This window comes from Bos taurus, chromosome 13, assembly GCF_002263795.3.
Source record: "Bos taurus isolate L1 Dominette 01449 registration number 42190680 breed Hereford chromosome 13, ARS-UCD2.0, whole genome shotgun sequence".
Classification (NCBI taxonomy): domain Eukaryota; kingdom Metazoa; phylum Chordata; class Mammalia; order Artiodactyla; family Bovidae; genus Bos; species Bos taurus.
In genome coordinates, this window is record NC_037340.1 from 36,658,794 (window position 1) to 36,671,932 (window position 13,139).

Sequence of the window (13,139 nt, forward strand, 5' to 3'; positions counted from 1 at the left end):
TGTTCCTGCAGGTGCCTGGGAGGAACTTTCTGCTTTCTTTTCACCATTTAAATTCAGAAAAAGAGCCTTGTTTAATGAGTTGTTTCTCTTCTTTGCTTTTCTTTTTTCTATGTTATTTTCCTTAGTTAATTATGATTAGTATTTAGATTCTCTCTTATGGTTTACAAAATATGTACCTTTTTCCAAGAGAGGCATTGGAGGAACTGGTGTGAGGGGTCCTGTGTCCCAAACAGGGGGTTCATGATACTGACAGTAACGATAGAAGACACAGTGCTTTATGTTTTAAAACCAACTGTGGGGAAATTGGTAGCATTTACATTTCTCTTGTTATTTAGAAAAAGATGCTAAAAGCTCTAAGAACAAAACTTATTGTTTTAAATGTAAGTAATAAAATTAAGGCTCTTGTCATTCTAAACTTAATCTTGAATATAAAGGACAGCCTAGATTACCCAGAGGGAAAATTAGAAAGAAAAGCAGAAATGTCGTTCAGAGCACTTTTAGAGACGTGGAGGGAATATTCTGGAAGGGAGCAAGTAGAGTCTCTGAAGCCTAAACATTTCCTTCTTCACTTCTTGATGCTCACCCTCTACAGATCCCACTTTAGTTATAAACATATTGTGTTGAATTTATAAGAGGATTGGCATGTGTGTATTTGCATGATATGAAGGTGGGAAGCTTGAGTATAATTTCCATTTTTTTGTGCTAAGTCTACCTACACATATAATATATATGTATAACATAGCAATATAAAACCATGATTAGCAAATGATAGTAAATATAATTTGAAGATGTCTTCCCTCAGAAAAAGAAAAAGATGTATTTAGGCCATTGCTACTGCGTTTTGACATAGAATCCCAAGGCTGTGTTTTATGAACACCTTTTGCATAAAATAGCTTTTTCTTGGCTCCATTAGAAGTATTGCTTTTCTGTCTTATTAACTATTCCAGGAACTCTTATTTAGCAGACACTCTCAATAGCAGTTGCAGTAATATATGTATGTAGAAGTAATAATATATGCTATGTTCTTAAAAAGTTTTCAAAGCATTAATGATCAGTGGTTGTTACTTAATTTCCTAGCAGGCCTGATTCACTGATCATCATTAAAAATTTTTTATATCTCTTGGATTTTTTAAAGAAGCTGTTTCCCACTGCTCTTTACATGTGGTGATTAGCTAAACAGACGTTGATTTGCATGTTATTGGGCCAGCATTTCATTCATGACAGTGAAACGATCTTTTTCTCTCCTTCAGTCCACCCATCAGTTCCCAGGTTTTAGGAATTGCTTCCTCTTTCCCAGCCTCACAGCCTCACCCTGCTTATTCTCCATCCCACATGGATCACTGTGCTGCCTACCAGGCAGTTTGCTTTCTTCACGTTTTCTGTGTTCTAGACTATTCTGTAAACATCTGTAAGAATAATCTTCAGACACAGTTTGCACTGCAGCACACACAGTTCAGGGACTGCCTGTAACCCCACATAAACCTCACCTTCCTCAGAATCTCTTTCAAGGCTTGCCCCTGACTCTATTTAATATCATAATTCCACCTGATATTGTAGCTGTTTAAAGCAGACAGACCACCTTAACATGGCAACTCTTAATTGGAATAATGTTTTATGACACCCTGAACAGCTTTCTTGTGCTTTAGCTCAGCATAATCCATTTAACAGATTATAACCTACTCAGAGAATTTTAAAAAACTAAACATGCTATGTATGGGGACACGTACTTCCCAGTTCATGGATTCATCAACGTTTAGTAAATTTCTATGGGAGCGTGATCTTATTTAACCTTTCTGTGGTCTTGGGTCTTTGCAGGGAGGAAATCAGACGGCTACCGTGATTGCATTGTGTTCAATGAAGGATTTTAACTTAGCACAAGAGACCTGCCAGTTGGCGATCAGGGATGTTGGAGGCCTTGAAGTTTTAATAAATTTACTTGAGACAGATGAAGTCAAATGTAAGGTGAGTGTCTTGATCACAGTGGACGAGGAGCCTTGATACACACATGCTTCTCGTGGGTCTCTTCACGTGCTTCTCTTCTCAGTGCTGGGCATCTGCCCTTCCTGTTGCTTCTTGCTGGTCTTTATTTATTTATTTATTTATTTTGGTCTTTATTTTTTACTGATAACTCACTTCTACAATTAGCTTCCCTTGTCAACTCTGTTTTTCTTCCTTGTCTTTTTGGCTCCTTTCCATTAGCTTATGCTTCTTAAATGATGAATGTTTGTTTATTTAACTGCAGGAAAATGCGGGGAATCAGGGGATGTGTATAACACCTGGGAATAGGAACAGTTCCCTTAAAAAACTTAATTGGGGAAGGATTTAGGTAGACTTGGAATTTTTTAAAAATATAGCACTGGTTCTGCATTAAGCATCCATTCATCTATAACTTTTTCTTCTCGTTTAGATTGGTTCATTAAAAATCCTGAAGGAAATCAGTCATAATCCTCAAATCAGACGTAATATTGTTGACCTTGGGGGCTTACCAGTTATGGTTAATATACTTGATTCTCCACATAAGAGTCTGAAATGCTTGGCAGCTGAGACAATTGCGAATGTTGCCAAGTTTAGGAGAGCCCGGCGGGTGGTGAGACGCCATGGAGGCATCACCAAGCTGGTGAGTAGGTGCCACTCATGGGGTTGGGCATCCCCTGTCCTTCCCTGCTCCTCCTGGACACTCAGTAACTCCTGGCTGTGTTCTGGGAATCTTTTTCTTGTGTAACATGCCCTTGAAAATTATTTTTGTGTATGTACATTGGCAAGCAGCCAAAAAAACATGTTCAACCTCATTTTTCAAAGAAATAATGAATTTTTTAAAATAGATGTCATTTTCACCTATCACACAAGTGGGGATACACATTCATATGGGGGGGCAGTGTCAGCGAGAGGGTGGTGACTGACTTCACTCAGTCTGAGACTGCCACAACATTGTTCATCAACTATAGTCCAATATTAAATAAGCAGTTTGAAAAAAAGAGGGTGACAATGGATGAAGCCCTCTGCAGTGGGACACCGTCTGGAGACCCACATCCTATGAGGAGATAGAGATAATTGTCCCCACAGAGACAGAGCGGCAGACACTCATCCTGCTGTTACTTACAGAAGTGACAACTGAAAACAACGTGTTTCACAGGATGAGATTAGTAAAACCCTAAGTGACACATCCACAACAAGTATCCATTGTCAGCTGTCAGTATTGTATCTTAGAAGTTTATTTAGTAACAAGGAATAAATGTATGTGTGAAAGTGAAAATGTTAATCACTCAGTCATGTCCAACTCTTTGCGACCCCATGGACTGTAGCCCGCCAGACTCCTTGAACAGAGGAATTTCCCAGGCAAGAATATGGGAGTGGGTTGCCATTTCCTTCTCCAGGGGATTTTCCCAACCCAGGAATTGAACCTGGGTCTCCTGCATTGCAGGGAGATACTTTACTATCTGAGCCACCAGGGAAGCCCCAAATGTATGTTTAATATTATATAAAATCATCACAGGATTAAAAACTGATACCCAATTTTTAAAGACCTTAGCTAACAACTATAGAAAAATCACTTAAAATAATCAAAATTGTTCCTAAGGGGTTTTCTCTGAAACGACTACCAAATTTCCTCCCTACTATTCTACATTGGCCAGTTTGTTATATTACGTATATAATCAGAAAACATGATTATTTCAATAACTGTCACTGGGAGAAAGAAGCTGGCTCAGGGTCCCTGCCCCAGCAGGAGGGATATTTAGAACGTGCAGCATGGAAGTGCGTTTTCATCCTCACTGTGTCTTGAGTCGCTCCCACAGCATTTATCACACTGGATGACATCACCGCTTTCCTACTTTAAGTTTCTTGAAGAGGAGAGACATGTCTTATTCATCTCAGTGTCATCCTCAGCACCTTACCCAGGACCTCACACACATTAACAGTTAAGAAATAGCTATTGAATGAGTGCACATTCCATGTGAATATGTACATGGTGAAACATGTTCTGAAATTTCCTGAAAGAGATGCCGTGTAGTCGCTTGTAATCTGTAGAGCACTAAAGCTTAGGGTTATTTGCCTCAAAAGTTAAGATGGACTTGTGGCTGGATAGATGGATAAATAGATGGCTATGTGATGAAACAGAAGAATGTGGAAGAATGGTAATTATAGGACCTAGGGGATGGATGTGTGGATGTTGCCACATGAATATTTCAGCCTTCATGAAGATTTCAAAATTTTCATAATAAAATGTTGGAGAGAAAGGGAATTATTACTGTGATTATCATTATTCTACTTAAATAATGAATTCATGTGATAGGCTGGTGTGACTGTCTACCAAAACTACTTCATAAGAATGATACAACGATAAAATGTTTTTATGGGCATCTTATGCAATGTGTGTTGTAGACTGGAGTTTGGACAGTTGCAGTCCCCTAATCAAAATAATGACATCTATTTAATTTTAATTCTAAATATATAGCTTTAAATGGAGTATATAGAAATAGTGAATGTTGTACAACTGAAAATAATAAAGCATTGTAAATCAACTATACTTCAATAAAATTTTAAACATTTAAATAGATAAAGATAGAAAAAATTTTGAATAAATTTAAAAAAGAGAGACTGAAGAGAGGAGATGTCACGTGCATCTTGAAAGGTGAACAGGTATGTGCTAGGCAGACACATCAGGGAAAAGCGTTTAAAGATGGAGCTGTGCTGGTAAAGCCTGGAGCTAGAAAACAACACTGCATGCTTGGAAAGTAGGTGGTGTAACATGGCCAGACCCAGGATGAGATGGGCTGAGCAGTGAGAGATGAAGGTGGAGGACCATGGGGATCACACACAGTCTTACCCAGTAAGCTATGGAGACTGGACTTGGTGCAGTTAGGAAGGGTGTAACCAATGGGCAGGTCCTTTTAGAAAGTTCTCCCTGTGATCAAGCCCATCTTCCTGCTGTCCTATGCCCAGAAGTTACCTGAAAGCCACTAAATAGTCTCCACCCTTGTCCTTGGGTGGAGACCATGTGCTGTTTAGACCACGTGCTTGTGTATGTGTGCTCAGTCGACTTTTTGCCACCCCATGGACTGTAGCCTGTGAGGCTTCTCTGTTCATGGGATCATCCCCCCAAGAATACTGGAGTCAGTTGCCATTTCCTTCTCTAGGGGATCTTCCTGAGCCAGGAATCAAATCCGAGACTCCTGACCACTAAGCCACCTGAGAAGTCCATGAGTGAGCACTAATTAAAGGCAGTGTCCTCTCTCTGTGATCTTGGAATTAGGAATCAGTGGAATTAAGAATCGTCTGCTGCTCCCTTCTAAACGGCAGTCAAGATTAAGTGGGCAGTATCCATAGAATTTGGTCTCTGGTGAGAGAGGAATGGAGGAGACATATGGGGGATAAAGACAGCTCAGGGTGGCTGGCTTCACACCCTGTCCTTCACGGGCAGCCTGACACCCTGCTGTGTGCATTACCTTGCCTCTCCCTTGAGGGCTTCAGTGATTGGTAACTGCAGAGAGGAGAGAGGGGCCTGACAGCTGTGCATTTGGTCTAGTTGGTTTCGAAAGTTCAGGGTGATGGCTGTGTCCTCCAGAAAGGCCTCATGGTTTTAAGCGTGTACAGGCCAGAGAACTTTTCAGTTCTCTCTGTAAAGTTCTCACGGCTCTAGGGAGCCTACTTTCTGAGATACCAGGAATCAGGATGTGGTTTGCAAATCTTCCTCATTAGACGTTAGAGCCATATTAAGAAAATGCTATCTTGGGGGGATTAAATTTCATGTGGGAAGGAAATATAAAAGCTCCCAAATCTGGAGGACATTGTTTTGAAGGTTCTGTTTGTTCCTTTGACTGCTGAAAGTTAATTTCTTAAAGGATTCTTATTTTTGAGGGAGGTGAGCTTAGTAGCAACCCTGAGGTGATTGCAGGATGGGTTGTCTTTTTCTTTTTTCAAATAGTATTTTATTTTTTTAACTTAATTTTTATTGGAGTGTAGATGCTTTACAATGTTGTATTAGTTTTTACTGTACAGCAAAGAAAATCAGCTATCTATATACATATATCCCCTCTTTTTTTGGATTTCCTTCACATTTAGGTCACCATAGAGCCCGGAGTAGAGTTCCCTGTGCTATACAATAGGTTCTCATTAATTATCTATTTTATGTACATAGTATCAATAGTGTGTGTGTGTGTGTGTGTGTGTGTGTATCAGTCCCAGTCTCCCAATTCATTCCACCAACCCCTTCCCCTTGGTATCGATACATTTGTTCTCTACATCTGTGTCTCTATTTCTGCTTTGCAAGTAAGATCATCTATGCCATTTTTCTAACACATATACCCACATATATGTGTAAATATAGGTATGATATTTGTCTTTCTCTTTCTGACTTAATTCACTCTGTGTAACAGTCTCTCAGTCCATCCAGGTCTCTACAAATGACCCAATTTCATTCCTTTTTACGACTGAGTAGTATTCCATCATATAGATGTACCACATCGTCTTTATCCATTTCTCTGTTGGTGGACAGTTACGTTGCTGCCAGGTCCTGGCTAATGTGAATGGTTTAAAGATCCCTGTCTGTGTTGTATTGATCTGCCCTCGTAGGTCGCTCTGCTTGACTGTGGGAAGCATTCTGGAGAACCTGCTCAGTCCAGCCTGTATGAGACCCGAGACGTGGAGGTGGCCCGCTGTGGGGCGCTGGCACTGTGGAGCTGCAGCAAGAGCTATGCGAACAAAGAGGCCATTCGTAAAGCAGGAGGCATCCCTTTGCTGGCGCGGCTCCTGAAGACTTCTCATGAAAACATGCTTATCCCGGTGGTGGGGACATTGCAGGAATGTGCCTCAGAGGTACACAGGCCAGCTCTGCTCACTGTGCTGTAATTTACCTTGACTTCCTTTAGTGGAAAAATAATTTATGAACTTATCATAACTGCTAAGGAATTTTTTTTTAAGTCACCATTCTTTTAGAAAAGCAAGAGATTTTCTAATCAGATAGAAAATTAATTACAATGGTGTTAGTCGCTCAGTCATGTCCAACTCTTTGTGACCCCATAGACTGTGGCCTGTGAGGCTCCTATGTTGATGGAATTCTCCAGGCAAAAATACTTGAGTGAGTTGCCATTTCCTACTCTAGGGGATCTTCCTGACCCAGTGATTGAGCCTAGGTCTCCTGCATTGCAGGCAGATTCTTTACTGACTGAGCCACCAGAGAAGCCCAATTACATTGGTACCTGAATGATATATTTTTTAGAATGTTGACTAAATTCTCTTAATGTTATATCAGTATGTTAAGCTCAGACTATGGTGTTTATTAAGAAAGTTTTTTCACTGTTGTTATTAACAAATGTGAATAGACACATTTATGCATATTTATGCATTGTGTAACTATTATAAGTTTATTTTCCTAGGAAAACTACCGAGCTGCAATCAAAGCTGAAAGGATAATCGAAAATCTGGTAAAGAACCTGAACAGTGAAAATGAACAGCTACAGGAGCATTGCGCCATGGCCATCTACCAGGTACAGTGGGCTCTCCTGCGTGGAGTTGAAGGTGGTGTTTCCTGAGGTCCCATTGCCCAGGGGTGGGACTCAGGAATCTGCATTCTTTATAAGAACCCCTAGGGATTTTGATGCACATGTAGGTCTGAGAGCTACTCTTCTGTTATGATGTGCTTTGTGTAAAATAGCCAGATATGTACATGGTGGCTCTGTGTTGCCTTTCGTATGTCCTATTCAAACACAATAGTTTTGGGAAATACATCTCCCACCAAGACACGATAGATGAATGAGTGTGTGTATTCCTGTTTTATCTTTTTATTAATTTTATCTTTTTATGTATTTGCTTTTTTAAATCTTCCTTAACACTTTGTGGGTTACAAGTTCCATAGTATACCAAAACACCAGATTAGAATGGTAAAGGGGACGGAGAGCTAGCCTTGACAGATTCGTCTCTGGCTGGCTACAAGCAGCACCAGTTTCTGCCTAATCAGAGTAGATTTCCTAGAAGAACACATTTTAAATGTGCAAAGTGAGAGAATGAGCCAGAAAGATGGAGTCAGAGGAAGGTTCATGTCAGTGAAGGGTTGTGTTAGTTTTCTGGAGCTGCCATAACTGCACATGAGTGAAAGTGTTAGTTGCACAGTCGTGTCCGACTCTTTGTGACCACATGGACTGTAGCCCACCAGGCTCCTCTGTCCATGGAGAGGCTCCAGGCAAAGATGCTGGAGTGGGTTGCCCTGCACAGTGGGTGGCTCAATGACAAGAAAGGAGGTTTCTTCACAGTTCTGGAAGCTGGAAGTCTCAGGGGAGGTGTCAGCAGGATTGTTTCCTTCTGGGAAATCTCTCCTTGGCTTGTGGACGGACATCTTCATATTCCCCTGCCCTCCTCCCTCTGTCTTCACGTGTCTTCCTCCGTGGCCTGACATTCTCTTCTTATAAAGACACCTGGCACTCTGGACTCAAGCCCACCTCCGTGATATCATATAACCATAACTACCTTCATCACATTCTGACATAGGGGGGTGAGGCCCTCAACGTCTGAGTTGTGAGAGGAAACAGCTCACACATAGCAGGGATATATCATAAACTTTTGTATTTTTAGTTTTTATATAATTTTAAGGGTTACTTTCCATATACAGTTGTCACAGAGCTTCCCAGGTGACACTAGTGATAAAGAACCCACCTGCAAATGCAGGAGATGTAAGAGACGCCAGTTTGATACCTTGTTTGGGAAGATCCTCTCGTGGAGGGCATGGTGGCCCACTCCAGTATCCTTGCCTGGGAAATCCCACGGACAGAGGAGCCTGGCGGGCTGCAGGCTATAGGGTCGCAAAGAGTTGGACATGACCTAAGCGACTAGCATGCACAGTTATTGCAGAGTATTGGCTGTATTCCCATGTTGTGCAGTGTATAAGTTTTAATCTTGTCTCATCCACAGTACCTTGTCCCTCCCCCTCACTCACCCCTGCGATGCCCCTCTCCCCCACTGTAACCACGAGTCTGGTCTCTAGATCTGTGAGTCCACTTCTTTTGTGTTATATTTGCGTTTGTTGTATTTTTTAGGTTCCACATATAAGCAACAGCATACAGTATTTATCTTTCTCTGACTGACTTTATTTAGCATAATGCCCTTCAAGTCCTTCGTGGGCTGTACATGGCACATATGGTACATGACATGCAGCCCACAACCTTAGAGGCCAACTGTACGCTTAGAACAATATCAAACCTCTGCTACATGTGTCATCTTTTGGCTTTATAAATTGGGAAGCATCACGAGTTGGGAACAGCTATGCAGTCTTAGTGTTATTTCAAAGGATAACACAAACATACGGATAAACATCTGTGAATAAAATGTCGGTTGCTGTCCATACAACCCGCTGCTCTGGGCTCTGTTGGGGAAATTCCTCATTTTGGGGGTCATTAAAGATCTGGCTGCACTCCCTTCTCTCGTCTGTCTTCTCTACTGTGTTTTCCCAAGGCTGTGGGTTACGTCACTGCAGAAATTCTCCAGCCATGCATGTGGTTTTCTAGGTTCCTCACTGACCTTGTCTCTGTCTTGGTAGAAGCCCAGATTACCCCAGAACTGGCTTGGGAGGTTAGCCCAGCATATAAACACTGCTAATACTGCCAAAACCACGTAAAGGAAGAGAGACACTGTCAGATAGTGGCCAGTATAGACTAGAATTATGTCTTACTTGAAGGCTCCTTCAGAAAACGACACTCTTTTAAAAGTAGTTTTTTTGGCAACTAGATTGACAGCCTCTTTAGCAGTCACTGAAAGCTTGATAAACCTTGACCATGACAGCGTCTGACTTGGCTTTTTGTGTAGTGTGCGGAAGACGAGGAAACCCGCGACCTGGTTAGGCTGCATGGAGGACTTAAACCCCTGGCCTCCCTCCTCAACAACACTGACAACAAAGAGCGGTTGGCCGCTGTCACAGGGGCCATATGGAAATGTTCCATCAGCAAAGAGAATGTGACCAAGTAAGAGAAGGCATTCAGTGTTTTGTATTAAGCTATGGCCATCAAAACACATCCTTCCATTTTAATGCTATTTTAATAAAGAGTTGATTCTAATGCTATTCCTATACTTTTGAAAGCTGCACATTCTGGACTAAATTGGTAGAAATAAGGGATTCTTAGAAATGAAAGTGCCTGCTTCTCAGCCCACCACCCGGAAATGATTTTCGTGCATTAATAGGAGGAAGGGACTGACGTCATCTCCCTGTTCCATGGGCTGTTTTGCCTGTGGGCAGGCATTTAAATGAGAAGCACCCCTGATATTTCCTGTAGAGACCATTCAAGGTGAAAGAATGAATTTCTCATAGAATCTTTAGACAAGGAACTGGTTTCATTCTTTTTCTAAAGATAAACAAGATGAATCAGCCAAAGACCAACTAACCAATTAATCTTCAAGTGTAGTCATTTTCAAATATGCTTTCATTGAATTTTAAAGTATTTGTAAACTTTATGATCATATGATTGATTTTAATCTTTGAATTTATCTTTTTATATATTTTTAGAGTTTACACACTCTAAGATGGATGTTCTAGGCAAGCTTTTTCCTATCTCAGGGTGATGCTTTTCTTTGACAAGAAATTTATATGTTCTCTTTAACACAATGATGATTTATTTTGCTTTGTTCATGTAACATAATTCCTGAAATGTGAGGGAAAACCCCTAGGGCAGTGGGATAGTTGATGCTCAGATTTGAAAAAAGTTGTAGTTTTCTCAGAGGCTGTATAGTGTGGTACTTAAGAGCACAGACAGTGCGTGTGGATACAGGCTTCACTGTTCACCAGGCTTCACTGTTCTCCAAGCTTCAGATTAGCCTTTTGAGAAAGGGGGTAATAATAGTATTCATATCACAGAATTGTTATAATGATTGAATGAGCATATGGTTAGCATTTAGTACATTTTAGCTATTAATATTATCACTAAGATGGCTATCAGCCAACTTTATATCAAAAATAACACTGTTCACTTCTTTCCTTCCCTTCCTACCCTCTTTTGCTTTGTGATGAACTCAGATTTCGGGAATACAAAGCCATCGAAACCCTGGTGGGACTTTTAACTGACCAGCCCGAGGAAGTGCTTGTGAACGTGGTTGGTGCGTTGGGAGAATGCTGCCAAGAACACGAGAACAGAGTCATCATCCGGAGATGTGGTGGCATCCAGCCCCTCGTGAACCTTCTTGTCGGGATAAACCAAGCTCTTCTTGTCAATGTCACAAAAGCAGTTGGTGCTTGTGCAGTGGAGCCCGAAAGTATGATGTAAGTGATCCTCAAGGCTGAAAGGTTTTGTTTGAGAGTGTTAGAAGGAATGCTGAGAAGTCATGGAAGAGTGTCATCTTTTAGAATTGGTGTGCATAAGTGATGAGAGAGTAAAATGTGCTTATAAATAACCGCAAGGTGACCAAATCAGACTTACAGAGCCAGATTGTTCCCTTGAATAAACTGGAGGGTACTGACTAAAGTACCCAGTGATCAATCAAAACAGTGGAATTTTCATTAGGGGAATCATCTATATTTTATAGATATTGATAACAGTAATATAATAATACAGCTGACAAAAAGGGAAGAGTGGATGAGTAGGTGTGCAAGTTCTAAATCAATAGATAGTATTTAAAACAGAAATTTTATCTATCTATGCATGTATCCATCCATCCATCCATTTCTCTATCTCTCTCACCTATCCTTACATCCTTTTATCTAGCTGTAGGCATAAAGAGATAGCTGAAATAATTTTTTAAAATAATTGTATTTATGGCTGTGCTGGGTCTTTGTTGCTGCTCGGGCCTGTTTTGAGTCGCAGTGAGCAGGGTTGCGGTGTGCAGGCTTCTCTTTGTGTTGGCTTCCCTTGTTGCATCACACAGTCTCAAGGGGGCATGGGCTTCAGTAGTTGTAGCAAGTGGGCTCAGAAATTGTGGCTCTAGGGCTCTAGGGACACGTTCAGTAGCTGTGGTGCACTGGCTTAGTTGCCCTGTGGCATGTGGGATCTTCCTGGACTAGGGATCAAACCTGTGTCTCCTGCATTGGCGGGCAGATTCTTTACCACTGAGCCACAAGGGAAGCCCTGGAATAATTTTAATGATTGTTATTTCTGCATGGTAGTCTTTGGGATCTTTTGTACTTTCTTTTTTATATTTTCTACACAATTTATATGATAAATATGTATCATCTTTAAAATAAAATAAAGTTCTTATTTAGTACCTTGCACAATCTCATTTTCTCCTGAATAGTGTACAGTGGTTCAGCGTATAGATTCTGGAGGCATTGCCTGGAATGCCAGTCTCACCACTTACTATGTGTCCTTCAGCAAATTATTAAAGTACTTGGTGCCTTGGCTCCTAAATATATAACTTGGAGACAGTCATGGTACCTGTCTCATTGGATTGTTGTAATGATTGAGTGAATTAATGTATGTAAAGTACTTAATAATAGTGCTGGGTAAGTGTTGGCTAGTATCATTCACATAGCAATAGCTTTAATTAATAGCAATTTAAACCAGTAATAACACAAATACAAAATTAAGGTCAGAGTGTCTAGTATCTGTACTTATCTATAGATGAGTCCATTTCTCATATATCAAATTAATCATGTTATTTAACTTGCTATAAATCAAGAATAAGAGAATCTTATTCTTGGGTCCTCTCAGCTGCAATCAGGAACTTTGAGGGTGTGGCATAGACATGTCAGTAGGTGATTATAATTCAGGCCTTTGTGTACTGTGCTAAGCTTGGGTTTTGTTTTAAAGTTGGTTGAAGTTTACTAAAGGATTTTAGGCATAACCTGAAACAGTGAAGCTTATTTAGGAAACCATTGTGGGCCAGAGGTGAAGGTGGTTTACACTAAGCATATGGAATATAATATATATAATACTAAAGAATAAAAAAGTGACAGATTCAGTTCAGTTCAGTTCAGTCACTCAGTCGTGTCCGACTCTTTGCGACCCCATGAATCGCAGCACGCCAGGCCTCCCTCTCCATCACCAACTCCCGGAGTTCACTCAAACTCACGTCCATCCAGTTGGTGATGCCATGCAGCCATCTCATCCTCTGTCATCCCCTTCTCCTCCTGCCCCCAGTCCTTCCCAGCATCAGAGTCTTTTCCAGTGAGTCAACTCTTCGCGTGAGGTGGCCAAAGTACTGGAGTTTCAGCTTTAGCATCAGTCCTT

The 13,139-nt window shown here is 40.9% G+C and overlaps 1 protein-coding gene across 8 annotated transcripts in view; it reads left to right on the forward strand.

Moving 5' to 3' along the window:
* ODAD2 (outer dynein arm docking complex subunit 2) overlaps positions 1 to 13,139 on the forward strand; it is a 177,501-nt gene that overhangs the window by 69,606 nt on the left and 94,756 nt on the right. For all 8 annotated transcript variants that reach the window (XM_025000641.2, XM_025000638.2, XM_025000639.2 and 5 more), the window contains 6 exons: positions 1,816 to 1,962; positions 2,408 to 2,617; positions 6,571 to 6,813; positions 7,374 to 7,484; positions 9,793 to 9,947; positions 10,994 to 11,236. In XM_025000641.2, coding sequence (XP_024856409.1) covers positions 1,816 to 1,962; positions 2,408 to 2,617; positions 6,571 to 6,813; positions 7,374 to 7,484; positions 9,793 to 9,947; positions 10,994 to 11,236 — 1,109 coding nt within the window. The remainder of the gene's footprint in view (positions 1 to 1,815; positions 1,963 to 2,407; positions 2,618 to 6,570; positions 6,814 to 7,373; positions 7,485 to 9,792; positions 9,948 to 10,993; positions 11,237 to 13,139) is intronic.